The following is a 23,118-nucleotide window of genomic DNA, read 5'->3' on the forward strand; positions in this document are numbered from 1 at the left end:
TTCTCACAAGAGCTGATGGTTTAAAAGTGGTAGTTTCCTCCTCACTCTCTCTCTCTCTCCTACCATCATGTAAGATATGCCTTGCTTCCCCTTCACCTTTTGCCATGATTGTACGTCTCCTGAGGCCTCCCTAGGCATGTGGAACTATATGTCAATTAAGCCTCTTTTCTTTATAAATTATCCAGTCTCAGGTAATCTTTTTTTTTTTTTTTTTTTTTGAGACAGAGTCTTACTCTGTCACCAGGCAGGAGTGCAGTGGCATGATCTTGTCTCACTGCAACCTCTACCTCCTGGATTCAAGCAATTGTCCTGCCTCAGCCTCCCGAGTAGCTGGGACTACAGGGACATGCCACCATACCCAGCTAATTTTTGTATTTTTAGTAGAGACGGGGTTTCACCATGTTGGCCAGGATGGTCTCCATCTCTTCTTGATCTCTTTTTTTTTTTTGAGACGGAGTTTCACTCATGTTACCCAGGCTGGAGTGCAATGGCGCGATCTCGGCTCACCGCAACCTCCACCTCCTGGGTTCAGGCAATTCTCCTGCCTCAGCCTGCTGAGTAGCTGGGATTACAGGCACGCGCCACCATGCCCAGCTAATTTTTTGTATTTTTTAGTAGAGACGGGGTTTCACCATGTTCACCAGGATGGTCTCGATCTCTTGACCTCGTGATCCACCCGCCTCGGCCTCCCAAAGTGCTGGGATTACAGGCTTGAGCCACCGCGCCCGGCCTCTTCTTGATCTCTTGACCCTGTGATCACCCGCCTCAGCCTTCCAAAGTGCTGGGATTACAGGTGTGAGCCACTGCGCCCAGCCAGGCAGTATCTTTATAGCAGTGTGAGAACAGACTAAAACAAAGGAAAAGCAGAAAAACACACTGTGAGTCTCATCTAGAGTTGATGCAGTGGGGGGTGGGTGGGGGTAGGGGTTGGGGGGGTGGGGGGTGGTGTGTGCAAGTGAACAGAAGGGACTAGTGTTTTTATTTTATTTCATTTTAAGACAGGGTCTTGCTCTGTCACCCAGGCTTGAGTGAAGTGGTGCAATCTCAGCTTACTGCAACCTCCACCTTCCAGCTCAAGCAATTTTCATGCCTCAGCTTCCAAAATAGCTGGGATTACAGGCGTGTGTACCATGCCTAGCTAATTTTTGTATTTTTAGTAGAGACGGGGTTTTACCATGTTGGCCAGGCTTGTCTCAAACTCTTGAACTCAAGTGATCAACCGGCCTCAGTCTCCCAAAGTGCTGGAATTACAGGCATGAGCCACTACTCCTGGCCTGGGACTAGCATATTTGAGATGATCAATCATTAGTCCCAGGCAGAGCATGGAAAGATAGTCTAGGAAAGCCTGATTGACTGGAATAAAATGAAGGGATCTACAGAGTAGAGTTCTCACGAAATGGGAAAACAACCCTTCTGTTGAGCCACAAACCTTGAGAGAGCCCTGTCCTCACTAGGCTCATTGCTTCAGCTCCAGACACAGATAGCTTTGATTAGAACGAGGTGCTTGTGGCCTTTCCAAAAACTTTGTGACAGGCTTCCCAGTGAGTCAAAGTACAATATTTGAAGCCCATCTCTCCCTCATTCCTCTAATCTCTAGTCATTAACTGAATGAGCAATGCTTCTAAGTCACCTGTGCTCTCTATTGCCTTCATCCCCTTAACCAATGGTTCAGTACACTTCTCATATCTGCCTATCACTATGAAAAACCCCTTTCTCACATCTTGTGTCTATCACTACAAACCCCTTAATCATCCTTTGCACTGAGCCACTTGGAACCATTATTCCATTATAAATAAGATATTCTACATTCTTAATATTTTTTCTTGGAAGTGTACTCTTCACTTGTCTTGAATTGAGGGACCCACTTCAAGGCTAGGATTTGCCTGGCAACGTCCTCCAGTTGAGGCTGTTCATTCTCCCATACACTTTGTTCTGTTGTGCTATAGAGGGAGTTGGGATGCAGGGGTTAGCATCTGGCTGATTGTTCATTGCTACTTCCAGACCACCGCTCTTTAACTCTCAGGTAAATGCTCATTCTTTTTTTAAGTGTTCCCTCTACCCTCTCTTTTTCTTTGCCACTAACCAACCTCCTGGTTGGTTCCCTTCATTCTCCAAAAATCTGGGGACTTTACTCATAGTTTTTCTCTTTATCCCACCTTCTATTACTATACTAGGAGTTGGTGTTAACAACTGTTCACTAACTTAGCTTTCTAATTTTTGTACCTTCTTAACCCTTCCAACCTTCTCCTCCAATCCACCTTAGTCATCCACCACTCAGGACCACATTTTGTATCCTGTCATCACTCAGACATTACACCTTAGCAATCTTAGATTCTGATATCCCACCTTCTGACTACTTGCTTCTAACCTTCCAGCTCCTCTTTCATTATCTTGCTAACAATTTCCTGTTATAATCCAACGGAAAAATGACTAAAAACAACTTTCCAGGTTTCTTATTTCTCAATACTAATGATTAACCATGATCAACACTGGGGAGAGATTTCAGGAGCAAATAAGACCATCTTCATCCATATTTAGATGACAGCTTACAAAAGATATATTCTGGATAGTTTTTGTCTTTATCCACAACTCTTAAATAGGCTTTAGCTATTATAACCAATGTGTTGACATCTTTAAGATATGAGAGAAAAAAATGAAAATGGTTGCATAGCCTCCACATACCAATCAATTATAATATTTCTCTCAGAGTAATAGGAGGACAGTGGAATAATTTTTTAAAATCTCTTCTTTAGAATCAGTTGGTTCCAATTTTTTAATCATATGTTTTGAGGACTCATTAGAACAATCACGCTAAGGAAGTGACCATTGTCTTTGACTAGGGTTACCTAACTTGGTGTCTCTATAGTTAATAGAAAAACACAGAAATTAATTTGCTAAAGATTACCCTCTTCATAGATATTGTTTGTTAATATATGTTTGGCTTGGGATATTCCAAGAAGAGCTCAATTACTCAACAGATATGGTGTTTAGGGCACTGGCAAAGTAGGAATACACAAAAACATATACAAAACTTTTAAGTGTTTGATATTTGCCTTTTGTTAGTTAGTTAGTGAAACAAATTCTGTAGTGGTTATCACTGAAAAAAGAAATCAAAACTTTGTTGCTCTTCCTAACACTTTGCAAAAAAAATTTTTAGGTGAGGTGAGGCACCTTCTTATTTTCAGCGCTTAGGACCACTAAGGTTTTAATTAGACCCTAATGTCAGGGGCCATTGTGATTCCATATGAGTATTTTTACTTTTTTCACATTCCTGTAGTTGAATGCTGAAGTGAAGTAATGATTTTGCAAGAGTTTTTCCAAGAAGTGACTGGTGGATGTCTGCTTGTCTCTGGCCTGTTCCATTGTTTTTCCAAACAATATTGTCATTGGTAAGTACAAACAGTGACCTTCTCTTAGAGGACATGGGCCAGATATAAAAGGGTACTTACAAAACCCAAGAAGATTCCTAAGCCTTTCTTTGGTCCTGATAACTCCCTAAGATCATGCAGTTTCTAATTGCTGTGAAGAGAATCAGTGCTCCTTAAATTCTCCTCATTAACCTCAGTTTCCCCATTAGATTATTCACTTCCTCTCTACCTGACCTGCTTCCAAACTTGACTCATGCCACAGTTTTGGTTTCTATCCAACTTCTTTCTACGCAGAATGCTGTGGAATGAATGGCAGCCACCCAGCCTCTTGAGGCTTGCTGTCCTATACTCCTGAACAAAGAGACTGGGAAAGTAGAGAAATATTTCCTTTTAAAGACAGACCCCTTCTAGGGAGTAGAAAATATAATTTTCTATGATTGCATTAGATTCTGCTTAAGACTCAGGATGCAGGATGCTATCGTGATGAGGGACAGACAAGGTTGAAAAGGGGAACATACTGAGCAATGAGGAACAGCTGAGAGCTACAAAGATAGGGCTGTGCTCATATATAAATAGAAATGTTGCTGCTACCCTGATGAATCAGACCAGATGTTTCTCTGATGTCTCTGTTTGGTCTTTTGGTTAAAAAAATAAGTATAATTTTGCTAAAATTGTATGTGGGGCCAGGAATATGGCATAAATGCTTTAAGCTTAAATAATATGTAAAAGAACAAAATTACTTTGCTGAGAAAACCTTTAATAACAAGAAAAATATCCATTTAAAGGACAGAAAAGGATGGAAAGGAATAGATCTTTTGATGGGGCTCATGAATTGAGATTCAGAATTGAGATGTGAATTCTAATCCTTCCTCTGTCATTAGTTTTGTGACCCCAGTCATGTAATTTTCCTGGGCCTAGGAATGTTTATTTTTAAAATGGGGAGGGGCAGGAGAGAAAATGAGAGTTGTATGATTGGACTCATTAAACGAACATTTTAGTATCTTTTGCAGCCCCAAACATCTATGAACAAACCCAGGCTTTCCTTTTTGCCTTTAGTAAAATTTCTTGTTTCTTGGTTTCTGGTTTCTTTGAGGGGTTAATTTATGAAAGACACAGTGGGGGATAAACATGAATAAAACAAGGTTTCTGTCCTCAAGGAGCTTATAACCTAACAGCAGATAGTAAGAGTTATACAAAGGACTGCATCATAATATATACGGCAATTGGTTCCAGAAGACAGACGGAAAGAAATGCTACCAGAACTCAGAGGAGGCTGAGTTAATTGCCATCTTGGAGAATAAGGAATGACTTGATGGAGGAGGACAGTGGTATTTGATGGGGATCCTTGAACGTTGCATTCCAGATGGAAGAAACAATTAAGCAGAGGCAAGGGGCAAGGAAAGTGCTGGATGTATTTGCAGAACAGAGAGCCTATGGGGTTGGCTGAGCACATGCAATGAGTGAGGCAGCGACAGTGGTTAGGGGCCATGTTTGGAAGGTCCTTTTAAGCTCTGTAAAGCATATATTTTACTTAGGCAACAGGAGCTGTCTTTTTTTTTTTTTTTTTTTTTTTTGAGCTTGGATGTGGTTTAGTCTGAACTGTGCTGTAGAATAATTCACCTACAGTATTGGAGGAAGTATTGGAGGTGGAAAGGTGTCAGGGGAAGGAGGACAGCTAACAAGCTAATGGAATGATATTGGTGAAAGTTAACTAGGTCTGAGCCAGGATGGTGTCAACACAAATGCAAAGCAGGGCTTGGATTTATGCAAAGGAGGGTGGAGAGGACTCAAAGGTAACTCCAGGTATAAGCAAGTTTGAGGCAGAACCCAGTAGTTTTACTAACTTAAAAAGGCAATTCAAGAAGGCAAGGGTGTTTGGGCAAGGGGTAAGGAAAACATGAAGATGTCACTTCCCATTCATTGAGTTGGAAGTCCAGGAAACATATTCTTGGTGGAGGTGTTCAACATTTACAAACTCCTGATAGGACCTTAGTACTGTGGATAAGGCTGGAGATGAGTTTCTCAAAGTCGATATTATCCAAGTGACAGCTGAAATCACAGAAGTGGGTAGATCACCAGGAAATTAGGGAGTGAGGTGAGAGGAAGACAGATGGCAGAATCTTGGGAAATGTCTGAATTCTTCCTTATGATAGACTGGGCGTAGTCAGTGTTATAGAATATAATCAGGAGAGTGCATGAATGTGTCTAAAGGGAGAAAGAATACTGAAAGGGAGGAGCTGGGGATCCACAGTTTAAAAATTGTATTACTGTTTTGAGGATTAGCTGGTTAGAGTTGGTGCCTACATAGTCTAGAAGGGACTGGCTATAAGAAAATAGCTGGCTGGGCTTGGTGGCTCATTCCTGTAATCCCAGCATTTTGGGAAGCCAAGGAAGATGGATCACTTGAGCCCAGGAGTTCAAGACCAGCCTGGGCAACATGAGGCAACTCCATCTCTATAAAAAATGCACAATTAGCCAGGTGTGGTGGTGCACACCTGTAGTCCAGCTACTTGGGAGGCTGAGATGGGAGAATTGCTTGAGCCTGGGAGGTGGAGGTTGCAGTGAGCCAAGACCACATCACGCCACTGCACTCCAGCCTGATCAACAGAGCAAGACCCTGCCTTAAGAGAAAAAAAAAGGGAAAGAAAATAGTTAATAGCATTTGTGAAGAGGGAACCTCGTGTGTGTGTGTGTGTGTGTGTGTGTGAACAAGTGAATGAAAAAGAAAACTGGACACATACTTGGTCTTCAGGTTGTGACATGCAAGATCCCAAACTCTCATCTCTCCTTATTACTGATTATTGGTAATGTATACTTCTCTTTATTATTGGCAATGTGTATTTAGAAACAAAGGCCTCTTTCTGTCTTTTAGAAATCTCAGACTCGTGCCAGCATTTGTTTTTTAGACCTAGGAAAACTATTATTTCTTCTCCTCCATAGTTACCCAATTTTTACTTCCCACTTGTCTGGGGACTTGGGTTTGATTCTTGATGTTACGAATTCCAATGATAGTTAATATGTAGATCACCTTTGGGAGCTTAGTGTTCAAAGCTATAGAATCTGGAGGAAAGAGGAGGGGAGGGGAGAAGGCAGGCAGGGGAGTGAGACTTTAGCTTTATTGTAGTTCACACATAAAGAACTGTTTGCAAACCACAGTGTTAACTAAGACTTCATCAACCAAGGATTTATCTTCACATTAAAATCTGGGTTTATACTGGGGAGATACCACTGGTATAAGTTCAAGTAGGATTAACTTCCTCCCAGCAATGCCAATTGGTTTACAACTTTTTTTTTCCTTCAATATTTTTCTTACATATAATTTGCAAAACCCATGAAATACCTAGGTTCCACAAATGCCACAACAGCTCTACCCACCAAAGAAAAACACTCTTCAGCAATCCAGATCCATTAATGAAATTAAAAATTAGAAGAGGTGAATTTTAATCTCAGTCTACTAAGTAGCCATGTTTGGGTAGGTTGCTTAATAAAATTCTACACTTAAATTTTTTAAAATTTTCTAAACGGTGATTTAAAAATATTGGTTTTACTTGTCTCACAGAATTATTGTTCAGGTTGTGAAAGTATTTTCCTTCTTTCTTTTCTTTCTTTTTTTTTTTGAGACAGGGTCTCATGCTGTTGCCCAGGCTGGAATACAATGATGCAATTATGGTTCACTGTAGTCTCAAACTCCTGGGCTCAAGTGATTCTCCTGCCTCAGTGTCCTGAGTAACAGAGACTACAGGTATGTGCCACCATGCCTAGCTAATTTTTTTCTAATTTTTGGTAGAGATTTTTTTTGTGGGGGGAGTCTCACTATGTTGTCCAGGCTGGTCACAAACTCCTGGGGCTCAAGTGATCCTCCTGCTCAGCCTCCAAAAACGCTAGGATTATATGTGTAAGCTACCATGCCTGGCCTGTGAAAGTATCTTAAGTTATGAACATTAGATAAATTCCAGATATACTATTACTTAGGCAATTAGATAATGACCTGCTGCTAGTCTGGGGTCAGGATAGGGAGGTGAAGCAGGGACCAGTATCTGAGGGTTTGGATAAAAAAAGTAGGATTATTCAAGATAGATTAAAGACTTAAATGTAAAACCCCAAACCATAAAAACCTTAGAAGAAAACCTAGGCAATACCATTTAGGACACAGGCATGGGCAAAGATTTCATGACTAAAATACCAAAAGCAGTTGCAGTAAAAGCCAGAATTGACAAATGGGATCTAATCAAACTAAAGAGCTTCTGCACAGCAAAAGAAACTATCATTAGAGTGAGCAGGCACCTACAGAATGGGAAGAAATTTTTGTAATCTACCCATCTGACAAAGTTCTAATATCCAGAATCTACAAGGAATTTAGACAAATTTACAAGACAAAAAAAAATCCCATCAAAAAGTGGGCAAACGATATGAACGGCCACTTTTCAAAAGAAGACATTTATGCAGCCAACAAACATATGCAAAAATCTCATCAACATTGGTCATTAGACAAGTGCAAATCAAAACCACAATGAGACACCATATCATGCCAGTGAGAATGGGGATTATTAAAAGTCAGGAAACAACAGATTCTGCTGAGGCTGTGGAGAAATAGGAATGCTAGTGGGAGTGTAAATTAGTTCAACCACTGTGGAAGACAGTGTGGTGATTCCTTAAATATCTAGAACCAGAAATACCATTTGACCGAGCAATCCAATTTTTGGGTATATACCCAAAGGCTTATAAATCATTATACTATAAAGACACATGTACACATATGTTTACTGCAGCACTATTTATAATGGCAAAGACTTGGAACCAACCCAAATGCCCATTGATGATAGACTGGATAAAGAAAATGCTGCACATTTACACCATGGAATACTATGCAGCCATAAAAATAATGAGTTCATGTCCTTTGCAGGGACATGGATGAAGCTGGAAGCCATCATTGTCAGCAAACTAACACAGGAACAGAAAACCAAACACCACATGTTCTCACTCATAAGTGGGAGTTGAACAATGAGAACACGTGAACACAGGGAGAGAACATTACACACTGGGGCCTGTTGAAGGGTGGGGGGAAAGGGGAGGGAGAACTTTTGGACAAATACCTAATGTATGTGGGGCTTAAAACCTAGACGACGGGTTGATAAGTGCAGCAAACCACCATGGCACATGTATACCTATGTAACAAACCTGCACATTTTGCACATGTATCCCAGAACTTAAAGAAAAAAAAAAGCAGGATTACTGGGGGTTGGCAGAGGCCTTTTCTTGAGCTCAAGTATGAATGATGCCACTGAGGGAACAAATGTGTAAATAAATTCTGGAAATCTTTCGCCCACCACTTATAATGCTGTTTTTAAGATAATTGGTTGGGTAAATAAATTCCTTATACATTGACTAGTAAAGAGATACTCAGCTTTGCACATCTGATGCCATATTCACTTTCTCTCTAACTTATGTTACCATGGCTTTAATTTAGTATAAATAAAAATGCTCTAGGTCTGCTCAGTGCTGAGCCCTGCAATCTCCTGGCTTCATCATCTCTCATGCACTAAAGCACACACTACTGTTTACACGTGGAAGACTGACTTTGCAGCCAGTCTAGTAAGCAAGCAAGCAAGCAAGCACGGTCCTAGATACTAAAAATGACCATTCCAATAAACCATCATGCCACAGATCAACAAGCTTAATCACAAAAGGTGCTTGAGGGAACAAAGCTGAAGTAATATCCACTGAGTCATTGCGGAACTATCTGTAATTGTGATTGATTTGCCAGGTAACCTGGGTTTTCCTCAGTTTCCTCACCTGTTAAACAACAGGCAGAATAAGGTTATCTCTAAAAACTTCTTGCTTTGAAATACTATTACTCTAAGTAAGAGTTTGGAGAAACTCACAAACTATATCCTCATTAACTCCCAAACAATATACCAGGACACCACAAAACCAGAAAACGAACAGGTCCCCTTGCAGACCAGTCTCTGTGCAAAGTAGGGAGGTGGGGGGAACGACTAAAGACCCCCCCCCGCCACTAAAGGTATTAAAAACAGCAACATCTAATTACAAAAAATCTTGTTCCACATTAGGTAGCCACATTCAAGAAACATTGTTGGAGATCTACTAAGCCCAAGGCACGGTTTAAGTTATTATTCTTCAATTTTGAAATTATTATTGTTATCTTGTCAGTGATTTCTTAAATCTAAACTGGTGAATCTCGCCTTGGGTGGACATAAAAGTAAAGCCACCGCCAAGGAGGGAGACAGTCTGCAAATAAACCAAAAATAAAATGTAAGTGACATCATTAAAGGAAAAAAGCCAATACATTGCACAAAGATCAAAGACAAAAAAGAGAAACATGTTTGGTTAATACTGGGCTTTTGAGCATTTCACGTGCCTGAGAGGCCCGTCCATCCATCCACACCACACTTCTTCACCAAGCTGATGTAAACCAATGACAAGTCCAGTTTCAGCGCGGACAGGGCGCGGAAGGCGGACCCTGTGCATATCCCAGAATCCCAGACCCACTGCCACTCCACTCTGGGAAGGAAAAAGGCGTCCCCCCTTGGGTGACTGTAAGATAAAGGAGCTTCTTCGATCTCTTCGTCCAATAAGAAAGAAACATTGGCCCATAAAGAAAGAAAGAAACATGAAAGGTGTGACAATTAAGAGAAGCTACTTTCTTTTCTGTTTAAATTTCCCGCACCCCTTTTCCTCCACGCCTTCTCAAACGGTCTTTACTTCGAAAAACAGAGAACGGGACCGCTCAATACCCGGCGCTCCCGGGGAGGGTATTTGGAAAGTAGGCGGGACAGGCCGGATGAATAATTCGGTGTCCGACTTTTCCTGTCTTCGGCGCAGTCCCTCCCCCGCTTCTTACTCGAGTGCACACGCGGCCGGGCTCTCGGTCCTCGATTGCTTCAGCCTATCACCCTGGGATGCCGCCTGCCGCTGCCGCCGCCGCCGCCGCCGCCGCCGCCACCGCCGCCACCGCCGCGGCTGCCGGGCTTGTGGGATCCGCCGCGGAGCCGGAGCCAGAGCTGCGACCGTAGCGGTGGCCTGAGACTTAGGGGGCGGGCCGGCTCATTCCAGAAGTGGGGGCCGAAGACTGGCGGGCTAGAACCCTGGGCCACCGCCCCCTACCCTTCCTCAGGCTGAGGGAACGGGCACTCGGAGCTTCTGAGGCGGCGGCGGCGGCGGCGGCGGCGGCGGCGGGAGCCGGTCAGAGGGGGCGGCCCCTGGCGGTGACGCCCCCAAGCCCAGCCCTGCCCGGCCCCGCTCCATCCCCAGCCCGAGCCTGGTCCGACCGCGAGAGACGCCGGCGGGGCTGAAGAAGGCGGCTCCGAGGGGGCGGGAGGGCCAGCCTCATCTCCCGGGTTCTTGTGCTTCCTCTCCCGGGCGGGACCCACACACACCTGAGCTCGGACCTACCCCTGGTCGGGGTCACGCTGGATCTTCCTCCAGGCCTGAGTCCCGCCCGCTGGCTTCAGGTGGGCTGCAGCGCCTGAGTCTCGGGCAGTGGGCGACGGGGAAGGAGGCGAGAGGCGTCCGCGCCGGCGGCCGCTAGGGTCTCTGCCTTCGCTGCGCGCTCTCCTCCTCCCCTTCCCGCAGGCAGGGCGCGGACCCGCGTGCCCGCCCGCCCCGCTGCCGCCGCCTCGTCCCCCGCGGGGCACCATGGAGCTCTCTCCGTCGTCCGGAGGAGCCGCCGAGGCGCTGTCCTGGCCGGAGATATTCCCGGCGCTGGAGTCCGACTCGCCGCTGCCCCCGGAGGAACTGGACGCGGTTGTCCCAGTCAGTGGAGCCGTGGCCGGTGGCATGTTGGACCGGATCCTTCTGGAGTCCGTGTGCCAGCAGCAGAGCTGGGTCCGGGTGTACGGTAAGGACCGCAGGCCGTCTTAGAGGCTGGTGTTTCCTATTTTTGCTTGGGTTGAAATTCATTCCGTCAGTCTCAGGCTCGTTCCCAGTCCTTATCCGTGCTGGGTCAGTTTCCTACATCCGTTTTTGTTCTGGGTGTGCATTTCTGACAAGTTTCTTCAGACTACCACTTGGGCAGTGATGTAACTCAGTATGGTCTTTGGATCTCTTCAGACACCTGCAGTAAGTTTAATGCGGTAGTTGGGCTATCCAAGACATAATTCTTAGGCGATTACTTCAAAAGAGAACTACCAGGCAGTCTTCAGGAAGATATGATGGAAAACTACATGAAACCAAGTGAATGGGTTTTCGTCTTTCTCTTGTTGAGTGAGGCAAGACTGGAAACGAAGATATTATGAAAAAGCAGAGGATAAGCTAATGAATGAAAAAAAAATCCAAACTATGTATTTGGTGGGAGCAGACTAATCTATAACCTCTTTCTGAACCTCACTGTCTGAAAGCAACCACTTATTCCAAAAGATGTGGATTGTTTCAGATTGCACTATTGTTTCTGAGTCTCGTTGTAAAGTGACTGGGTTGCCACTCAGCAGGTTAAAAGTGATGAACACACTAAAACTTTCCCTTTCTGCATTCCTGGTAACCACCTCTTTAATTAAAACTGAATGATGAGATTCTATTAGGGTGAGCCTTGTGGCAGCACTAAAACCATGCTGGTTTTGAAAACTCATAGCTTAAGGATTTATAGCCTGCATTCAGGACTGAGCTGTGGCTTTCCAAAATATTGAAATGGCAAGATGTTTATCACCTAGCTCACGTGACTACAAAAGACATTAGTAATATGGCTGAGTATAAGATGGCAAATTTGAAGCACCTGGGATCAAATACAATGTTAAGATGTTATCCTGCGGTCGTGTGCATCTAATCTTGTAATGATCAAGTACATTACGTTTTTTGTTTTGTTTTGTTTTGTTTTTCCTGTTAGAAAGATCATAGAACTAGGAGTCCAGAGATGTAAGTTCTTGCCTCAGTTCTACCGCTAAATGGCTGTGTGATTTGGGGTAGATCGAAGTCACATTTTTGGCCTGTGATTCCTCATCTGTAAAGTGAGTGGATTGGATTAAATAATCACTAGGGGCCTTTTTAATCATAAAAATCCAGCAATTCTTCTTATAACCAGTTCTTAAGGATTTATTTATGTACCACTTTGTATTTTGCTGGGTGTTTCTTGATGTTACTCTACTTACCGGAAGACTTAAGGGAATGGGATGACGCAAGGTCACCCAGTTTGTTCTTAGCAAATTAGATTAAAAACTTTGGTGCCTGATTTTCCGTCTGCTTGCTAATCCCACTTAGCTGGTCCTTTATAGCAAAGGTGGATGAGAATCTGAAAGTGCATATGAATTAGAGTACATTGTAGTTACAACGTTTTCCCATTCTGTCATCCTCTCCTTACACATTTCTTTGGCATACTGTTTTTTTGTGTGATGTTAGAAATAGGGCCATGCTATTCTAAGAATATATGATAATTCGGTATTTCAGTGTTCAAAACTCTCTGGGTTCTCTGGACCTAGTGTTAACTGTCGTTCTTTGTAAGCACATAAAAGTCTATAAATATATGTTGTTTTGTAGTCCATTCCTAGGGCTTGATTTGTGAAATACGTATTGTATATTTTGTGTGTGTGTGTGTGTGAGAGAGAGAGAGAGAGATATCAAGTAGGTTATGTTTTTTTTTTCTTTCGTCCTTCTGAACAGGGTATATGTTTATTGTTCAAGAGTCACCATGACTTAGAAGTTTTCTTTCTGCGTAGTTCAGTTGATTTCAAGACTTCATATCATGCGTCACAGAAATGCATGCATGGTATGTATATGTGTGTGCATTTCTGCATGGGTTTCTGTGACCAGCTGCAGACTTTCCACTGCCTTGCAACTTTTTTTTTTCTCTATCAGCTAAGCAGAAGTTGTTTTTATTTGATGTTTAGTATTGCTACTTTCCTTCCTCTGCGGCAGCTAATACTGGATACTACTTTGTTGTCTTTAGTTTGATGTAAATATTTCAGAACTATTGGAATGGCTTTTGGCTATGTCCTTAGCTAGTTTTAAGTTGCCTATTGTATGAACAGGGTGTGTGTTTAAAAATTTTGAAGTAAAAACTTTGAAATAAAAAGAATGTGGAAAAACAATTTTGAGAATATACTAATTTTGTTTTTCTTGTTTCTTGTCTGTGTGTTCAAAACCTTCATTGTCTTGGATCATCTAGGTATTTCTCACAATTTAAAGAGACTTTGATGAGTGTAGTCTAACATGTTTTAGAGAAATCTACAAATTGGGAATCTAGAGTCTACAACTAGAAACCTAGAGTATACAACTGGGGATGGAGAACCTGGTTTTCATTCTGGCTTTGCCACAAACTGGTTGTCTAACTCTGGGCAAGTCGTTTTAACTCATGGTCTCTAGGTTTCTGCATAAAAGTGGAATCTGGAGTAATTGGTATCTGTGGTCCCTTTTAGCTTTAAAGTTGTCTGATTCTGTGGCTTAGTCCATTATTTTACCTACAGGTTGGTCTATAGTCTTTTATGTTGGCTCTTGGGGCCAGGTACTAACCAAGCCCTTAAGTTAATGCATTTAAATTATGATTGTCAGGGGATTCTGGGGAGCAGTTTTATCAAAAGGTCAGCGAACTGAGTTTTGAAAGAAGGTATATTGAAGGCAGATGTTTGTTTATTTGGAATGTTTTCACAAGATAGGAAGGAGAGTATGGGGATGTTCTTAGGTCTAGCTCATCCAGTTTTGAGACCTAACCTAAAATAGCCATGTGGGTTCTAAAGATAGGGTAATAATAGGGAGCTATATTAAGTGCAGTTTACATCTCCTGCAGTATACTTTTGTTTAAAATCATGATGGGAACAAACAATAACAGAAGTAACCCCCCCAAAGAGTATCTTAAAGGGGAACTTTTAGAAACGATATTTTATTAGTTTGCCTCACAAAATTTGAAGACTGGGCACTAGTTTGAGTTTGTTGTTGACAGGTTTGGCTCCTTGGTTGATAATACATATATATTGTGTACGTATGTTTATATGTATATATTGTCATTATACATATACTCAGAGTTTTGTGTATTGCCATGATTTGGAAAACTTTTCTGGAATATGTTGAGAGCTTTATAATAGGTGGATCTATATTTAGAGCACAAACTAATGCACATGGCTGAGAGAAAATATTTATGCTCTTTCCTAATCTTCATTTTCTTTTAGTTGTAAAATGTTTCATTTGTTTTATTCCAGTATTATATATAAGTTGTGCCCATGTCTTGTCAAGACTATAACATTTTTGACATCAGGGAGCCTTGTTTATCTTTGTATACCTGTCTTGCCACCCCTTTCATTATCAACTGTCTGCCAGATTGGTGCCTTGCTCATAGTAACTCAATGTCTGTTGAATGTTGATCCGTTTGTCCTTTGACCATTCAGATCTCAACCTGACTGATTGTATGGGTGGTAGAGTAGCTTAAACAAAGGCATGCCACAAACAGCTAAATATGGATACAGAATCCAAGAGCATCAAATGCAGAACATTTTTCAGATATTTATAGCCTGAAAGCCAAGTCAATTGGCTGAAAAAGCTCAGCAGCATAGCGAAAGGAAACGGGAGTGGCAAATCCAGCCTCACTGTCTGTGCTTTCTGGTAAACAATGAGAACATTAAAATTAAATACTTTACCATGAATGGATGGGAAGTGTAGGACACTGGGAGAAATTTAAGATCCCAGTCTCTAGGACTGCCTGCCATGGAGCTCTGCACTCATCAGTATGACAGGCCTGCAAGTATGTGTTCATACTTGCAGAGAGTTAGAAGGGACATATAATCAGCACAAGAAAGGGATCAACAAGAAACCTTGTACGTTTAACTTTTGATATTATCAGAATGAATTAGGTAAAATATCCTGTTAATGAAATGAATAGCATCAACCTTATTACCATTAAGCTTGTATACAGGCTATTGTTTATTGATAACATAGAGACCTGATGGAAAATTTCTAAATGCTAGCACTATTTAATCAAACAGAAGAAAAAGGGAATTAATCATACTTCATTATAATTCCAGAAATGTGGCAGTGGGAATTTGGTAACAATTCATAAAAGTTCATATTCATGAACTGAATATGATTTGATGAGGCAGAAATCTTATCTGGTTGTGTTATACGATACTGCTTATGCCTCACCAATTAAGACAAAGGATGAGATTTTTAAAAATTACATTTCTAGAGGGTATGTCTCTAAATTTATTTAAAATGTTGAAACTAGTAACAAGTCCAGGAAGTTGTTTTATTTGGGTCTGGTATGAACTAGAAATGACTAACTCACTGGCCTTCTACAGAATGTTCTTAATGTAATTAACTGTAGCTGTGAATATTCTTAGTGAATTACTCATTCTTACATGTCTTAAGTATGCACCCTGTTTTGTAATAATGTGTAGATGCATGAAGTTGTTAAGACAAAAACCTTTGTGCACTTAGCTAATCGATTACTAGAAGAAAATCAGTGAATGTGTGTAAAATACATCCCCAAACATGTTCATGGTACTTCGTGTTTTAACTTTTTCAGGTACTGTTAATTGAATCTTTACACATGAGTAGTCATATTTTAGAAATTTCTGGAATCTTAAGCTTGAGTTCAATATTTGGGATATAGCATAGGCTTTGAATGCTGACATACTAGTTTCCAATGATTTCCAAAGACATTTAAAACACGTTAAAAGTAGACAGTTTTTCATTGAAATCAGAGAGAACTTCTAAGAATGCCTAGGCAAATACTGATTATTTTAAATAGCCTCCTTATTTCTTCTTTTGAGAGAAAATTTGTATGTCTTGTTTAAGTTGTGTGCTCTATTAATGTTCCTAGATGATAGTTTCATTTATAACATCTTAGTATTTTTCTACCCTTTATCATGTTGGTTTATTGCTATTTGATTTTCAAACAATGAAAATATTTTTGTGGAATAGAATTATGCAACCACAATCTCTTTTCCAAAACCGTTTGGACTAGACAGTCATGCTAATATTTCTGCAGCTAAACAAATGAATAGGCTGGCAGTGGTGGCTCACGCCTGTAATCCCAGCACTTTGGGAGGCTGAGGCAGGTGGATCACTTGAGGTCAAGAGTTCGAGACCAGTCTGGCCAACATGGTGAAAGCCCGTTTCTGCTAAAAGTACAAAAAAGTAGCCGAGTCGGGCATAGTAGGATGCACCTGTAGTCCCAGCTACTTGGGAAGCTGAGGCAGGAGACTTGCTTGAACCCAGGAGGCAGAGATTGCAGTGAGCTGAGATTACGCCATTTCACTCAAGCCTGGGCAACAGAGCGAGAGTCTGTTTCAAAAAAAAAAAAAAAAAAAAGAATATTCATACCAAGTGGTATAAAGACTATAAATAGCCTTATGTCAGTGCAGGTCAGAATTTACTGCCAGAAAAGTTACATAAAATCTTCTGCTTTTCAGATCTTTTTTGATTTAGGAATTGCAGACACGGAATTGAGGATCTGTACACATCTTTGAACATAAATAATACGAAGTTCTAGAACACCCCTGTTTGAGAAAAGTTTGTATGGATCACCTTTATCTTTTTCAGATAATAACATTTACTGAACACTTTTTTTTTTTTTTTTGAGATGGAATCTTGCTCTGTCTCCCAGGCTGGAGTACAGTGGTGCAATCCAGCTCACTGAAACCTCCACCTCCTGGGTTCAAGCGATTCTCCTGCCTTAGCCTGCCAAGTAGCTGGGATTACAGGTTCCTGCCACTGCACCCAGCTGATTTTTGTGTTTTTCAGTAGTGACTGTGTTTTACCATGTTGGCTAAGCTGGTCTTGAACTCTTGACCTGAAGTGATCCACCCGCCTTGCCTCCCAAAGTGCTGAGATTGTAGACGTGAGCCACCACGCCTAGCCTGAACACGTGGTGCGGTGGCTCATTCCCATAATTCCAGCACTTTAGGAGGCCAAGGTGGGAGGATCATCTGAGGTCAGGAGTTCAAGACCAGCCTGGCCAATATGGTAAAACTTCATCGCTACCGAAAATACAAAAAAAAAAATTAGCAGGGCGTGGTGGTACATGCCTATACTCCCAGCTGCTCAGGATGCTGAGGCACGAGAATTGCTTGAACCCGGGAGACAGAGGTTGCAGCTAGTTGAGATTGTGCCTCTNAAAAAAAAAAAAAAAAAAAAAAAAAAAAAAAAAAAAAAAAAAAAAAAAAAAAAAAAAAAAAAAAACAAGAAACAGTTGTGTCCTACCATGTTGAATGAAATTTCTGTGGTTTGCTAAGAAAAACAAAAGAGATTCACATACATGGTAGACTTTACCAAGATTACTAAGGAAATGATGGCAAGGTAGTGGTTTCTGATCCTTTGTTTCATTGGAAGGAAGGATGCGGTAAGTTGCAATAGAGGGTTTATGTAATTGTTCTTTGCACTTGCTCTCTTCAGTAGCACAAAGTGATTTGATCACCTTTTAAGTAGGTGAACCACAAAAAAGCATTCAACTAATGACAGTTAATTCAGAAAAACTTCAGCTGTTTGCTCCCTATTGGAAAAACTTTTAACTGACTAGAGTTGTTTGGTCTTGTTAACCAGGAGGAGGAGTTTGACGTGTGCTAAGTGTGCCTTGAGTGAAGCTACTGAAATTGCTTCACTCTGTCTTGCTGTTTACTAGCCTTAAAAAGTACTTGATGAGCTGGGCCTGGCGCGGTGTGCCTGTAATCCCAGCACTTTGGGAGGCTGATTAATCAAATAATTGCTGTCTGATGTTTGTAAAAACACCTTTCTTCCCAAAGGCTGTCAAGTACTTCTTTTTTTTTTTTTTTTTTTTTGGGTAGATTTTTTTTTTTTTTTTTTTTTTTTTTTTTTTTTTGAGACAGAGTATTGCTTTGTTGCTAGGCTGGAGCGCAGTGGTGTGATCTTGGCTTACTGCAACTTCTGCCTCCTGGGTTCAAGTAATTCTACTGCTTCAGCTTCCTGAGTAGCTACGACTACAGGTGCACACCACCACGCCCAGCTAATTTTTGTATTTTTAGTAGAGACTGGTTTCACTGTGTTGGTCAGGATCTTCTCCATCTCTTGACCTTGTGATCTGCCCACCTTGGCCTCCCAAAGTGCTGGGATTACAGGTGTGAGCCACCGTTCCCAGCCTGTCAAATACTTTTTAAGGCTAGTAGGCAGAAAACCCTTTTGCAGATTTCTTATAATTTATAATGAGAGGGCAGCCATCAGGAGGTAATGTGACACAAATAGAAGGGAAAAGAGAAGTCTTGAGGCCCAGTACAGTGGTGTTACTGAGTATAAAGTAAACAAAAGAAATAAAAATTGAACCCTTGAAGGTTTCATTTACCAGATTTCATTTACTGGACTATAATACAGAAGTTATCATTTTCCTTATCTCTATAGCTGGGTTCAGATATGAGAAGTCTGAATTTTACCTTCCCTTACCAGGTGTTAGTAATATCAAATAATTGTCTTTGTTGGCTCTGTTCATAAGCCTTCAGTTTAGATCCTGATTTTATTTTTACCCCTCCATGAATTATCTTCAACGTTGCTCAAGTTCTGTTCACATTGTGTTGCTTGTAGCAGACTTTCTAAAAGTACCCATTACCTCCATCCCTGAGTCTAAGGGATTGGTAATACTTACAAATATCAATTGGGAAGGTGAAAATTTAGTGAGGGGAAAATATTCAACATAGATAAGAAAACAAAATTCAGAAGAATAGTCTGAAAAGTTAAAATGACACCTTAAAGTCAGTTTTTGATAGTTTTCAAAGCAGTCCCTTAGGTTTTCTCATTAAAGAAACTGGCTCAGGAAGTTTAGCGTATTCCCCAAATTGGAGACAAATTCTACAGTTGGTCAGGATTGGAACTCTTAACCTCAGATTCCTTAGCCTCCTGATTTAGCTTCTAGAACTTACTGCTTTCCCTTGGGGAGATGGCCTCTCAAAGCTGAAGGTCAGGAAAACTCAACAGTGAGAAATACCAGATTGTTAGTTTCACAATCTTTTAAGAGAAATGCCGGAGGTACCATTACCTAGGTAACAGAAAACAAAAATGGATAAAACATCCATAAAGTAGGAGGATGAGAATAATTTCATAATAATCCTTAAGAGGTAGACCAGAGGACAGATGAGATTTTTTTCATATGTGTTCCTAAGCTCTTTATCCGTATGTTTTTTTGGTGCTGTGATTGGAAGTGATATCTGAAGGAAATTTGAATATCATGTATGTTGCTTAGAACCCTGAATAATACCTAATAACTTTGTACCTTCCACTTGAATTTCTAACCTCTGATTCCTATTATTAAAAATTAATACCCTAATTTCTGATTATGAATATAATTTGTGCTTAACATAAAGAATTAGAATTTTAGGAAAAGCCAAAATTAAAATCATTTGTAATTCTACCTCTTAGTGATAACTATTATTTTTTAAAAATTATTATGTTTCAGAGACAGGGTCTCATTCTGTTGCCCAGGTTGGAGTGCAGTGGTGCAGTCATAACTCACATTATTTCCATTGCCTGGCGTCAAGGGATCCTTCCACCTCATCCTCTTGAATAGCTGGGACTAAAGGAGTATGCTACCACCCTTGGCTGAGATAATAATTCTTTCAATATTTTACTGTGTTTTAGTCCAGTCTTTTTTGTATACAGATTTTTTTGTATTAATACATATTTGGTATCATGCTGAATATATTTTACATCCTACTTTTTTTCTCTTAGGTATGTTTTCTCATGTTAATAAAAACTAACAAATTTTTTTCAACTATATTTTTATTAATTTATTTTAAAAAATAAGTAATATCTTCCTTTGTTCCAAAATTCAACGAGTATAAAAAGATATTCCATGAGATCTCTCTCACCCTTCCTCCCTGCCCCTACAACTTGCCATCTGGCAGGGATTGTCCCTTTTCCCAATCAATAAATACTTGAAATTGTTATATATCTTTCCATACCTATTCCGTGTGCATAGAAGCAAATGTATAGATAGATAAATATGTAAAAATCCTGCCATAAGTGGGGTCTGAAAAATTTAGTTTACAAAAATTTCAGGGTTATATTTCTGTGAGGTTAGTGAAATGACCAGAAGAAACCTGAAAATGAAGTTGGCCATGAGTTTTGGGGGTCTCCAGCCAGTAATTTGCTTTGTATCTGAAGTGGTAACATAGGTTTTTACTGCATATATGCATTTTTCTCTATTTTTACACATATGATAACCCATTCGGATTAATTTTTATCTGTGCTTTGAGACTCCTTCTTCCTCCTTCCCCCCTGCCCCTCACTTTATTAATGTACCTCAGCATATTTTCCTTTCATTTTGTAAGGAGGTCCCTCATTCTTTTTATCACTGCATAATGCCTGAATTAATCATAACTCATTTAATTATTCCCTATGTTTTGCTAGTACAAGTGAGTCCACAATGAATAATCTTGAATATAAGCCATTTTGCTTATGTATGAGTATATCTGTAAGAAAAATTCATAGAATTGCTAGGTCAAAAGTATGTGTATTTGTAATTTTGAAAGATAATTGCCAAATTGCCCTACCTATCTGCACTTCACCCGCAATATATGAGAGTGCCTGTCGTCCCACACATAGTGAATTATCAAGAAATTTTGAATTAGACAATTTGAAAGGTAAAAAAAGGTAAAAATTAATTTCATTTTAATTTGTTTCTATCTCTTACATTAAGTGTGATTGAACATCTTTTCATTTTAAGAGCCTTTTAAATACAACCTTTTCTGTGAACTGTACATACCTTTTGCCCATTTTTTTGGGGTTCTTGGATCTTTTTCTGAGTGATTTGTAGGAACTGTTAGTATAGTAAGCAAAGCATACTAGGGAACTCTTAGTATTTAATTAAAGAACACTTTATCTGCAACAGTTGCCAGTGTTTTCATTTGTCTTTTCATTTTTCTTATGGTGTTGCCCCCACCCCTATGAAGAAATGATTCTTTTTTTTTTTTTTTTTTTTTGAGGGGTGGTTTCTTTTTTTTTTTTTTTTTTTTTTTTGATACGGAGTTTCGCTCTTGTTACCCAGGCTGGAGTGCAATGGCGCGATCTCGGCTCACCGCAACCTCCGCCTCCCGGGTTCAGGCAATTCTCCTGCCTCAGCCTCCTGAGTCGCTGGGATTACAGGCACGCGCCACCATGCCCAGCTAATTTTTTGTATTTTTAGTAGAGACGGGGTTTCACCATGTTGACCAGGATGGTCTCGATCTCTTGACCTCGTGATCCACCCGCCTCGGCCTCCCACAGTGCTGGGATTACAGGCTTGAGCCACCGCGCCCGGCCAGAAATGATTCTTATACCATTGAATGTATCAGGGTTTTTCCTTTATGGCTTTTTGGTTTTATGTTATGGTTAGAATGGTCTTTCCTGGGAATTCTCTGGACCTTTATTTTATAATCTCAGAACAGGAAAGCCCATTCTTTTCCCCCTGTATATGCCCTAAATACCTAAGCACCCTTGGGGAACAAAAAAAAGAATGGGCTTTCCTATTTTGCAATCGTTCTCTCATGGTTTATCTAGTATTTCTTTGGTTTTATTGTTTACAATCAAATCTTTGATCCAGTCTATGGATCAAATTTCATTTTTTAAAAGATGGCCTTCTAGTTGTCCTACCATTATTTGTTGAAGAATCCAACTTTTTCCCACTTTTTAAGAAGATTTCTTTATTCTATGCAAGATTTCCATTTATATTTGGTTTATTTCAAGATTATTTTCTATTCTGTTTTATTGGTCTGTTTATATTCATGTGCCAGTATCACACAGCTTTATTATTGAGACTTTATAATATGAAAACATAATTTTTAATGACTTATGTAATTTAGCCGTTATTCTATTTTAGATGTTAACGTTTTTCAAAAATGTTAACACTTTACTGATTTGTGTTTGTGGACAAGTCTTTGAACCAAACTTCTGAATGTTTCATTATGCTGAATTCCTAGAAGAGTATGAAATGTTTTTAAAGGCCTGAGACTTAGTGCCAAATTGGTGAAACCTTCCTGGAAAGTAATTCCTGCCTCTAGTATGTGAAATATGGGTCATAATTTTAAGTTATGCTGCGTTGCTACTTTCAGTGTATTAAATGTATTAAAATCTTTTTACATAAATTTTGTATAATACCTTAAACGTTGCCTAGCACATATTAAATGCCCTGAGTCCTTATGCCTTTAAAACTGTCTTCAGAAACTTAGTTGTTCAAATGGCATGCCTTTTGATTAATGGCATATTTCCAAGTGAATGAGGGAATGCCGGGAGTATAGACTCAAAGCAATTGGTCTGCTAAAGGTCAAATCCATGACCATGGTCTTATTTATATTATGTCAGACTCTCCAACTGAAATAACTTGAGGCAGACACATGTTTTAGGTATTCCAAGAAGCACACATAAGATACATAAGCTGGTAACTTTTATCTTAGCTAGAAGGAGTTGACATTCGTGAAAGTTCTTTTGAACATGATTTGAATATAATTTCATTTAGTTTTACCTGGATGAGTGATTGAGTTGTATGTCTTATATAATACTGTGTTAATGACTCAGTTTTATAGCATGGGATTAATTTAGGTCTGTTCTGAGGTAAGTTTATCGTAATGTTAAACTAAGCCAAATCCAAGTAATGGCAACAAGAACTAATGTTAATGACTAAAGTAATTTAAAATCTTTTCTTCAGAAAAAAACAATGGCAGTAATAGGAATTAGACTCTGGAAAAAAATCGTATTTTATATAGACCATTAACAAAGTTAACCAGAGTTTCTTTTACCAGTTAGCTGTTTAGCGTGTAACACATAAGCATAAGCTTGTCTTGTTAGGCCAGAAAGGAGCAAACTTAGAAAAAGAACAAACTGTTTAACTTTTAAC

General features: G+C 40.1%; 1 protein-coding gene across 1 annotated transcript; it reads left to right on the top strand.

Moving 5' to 3' along the window:
- The first annotated feature begins 9,693 nt into the window (after nt 1-9,693).
- On the top strand, nt 9,694-10,741 carry LOC108289413. Its single transcript, XM_037731479.1, has one exon. It carries the CDS (start codon nt 9,805-9,807, stop codon nt 10,411-10,413), a length of 609 nt encoding a protein of 202 aa, XP_037587407.1. The 5' UTR covers nt 9,694-9,804; the 3' UTR covers nt 10,414-10,741.
- The last annotated feature ends 12,377 nt before the right edge of the window (nt 10,742-23,118 follow it).

Source organism: Cebus imitator, unplaced genomic scaffold (assembly GCF_001604975.1).
Source record: "Cebus imitator isolate Cc_AM_T3 unplaced genomic scaffold, Cebus_imitator-1.0 Scaffold402, whole genome shotgun sequence".
In the NCBI taxonomy this organism is placed as follows: Eukaryota; Metazoa; Chordata; class Mammalia; order Primates; family Cebidae; genus Cebus; species Cebus imitator.

Coding starts and splice junctions, on each gene's coding strand:
- LOC108289413 (XM_037731479.1), top strand. CDS start 9,805: ATGACAAGTCCAGTTTCAGCGCGGACAGGGCGCGGAAGGCGGACCCTG.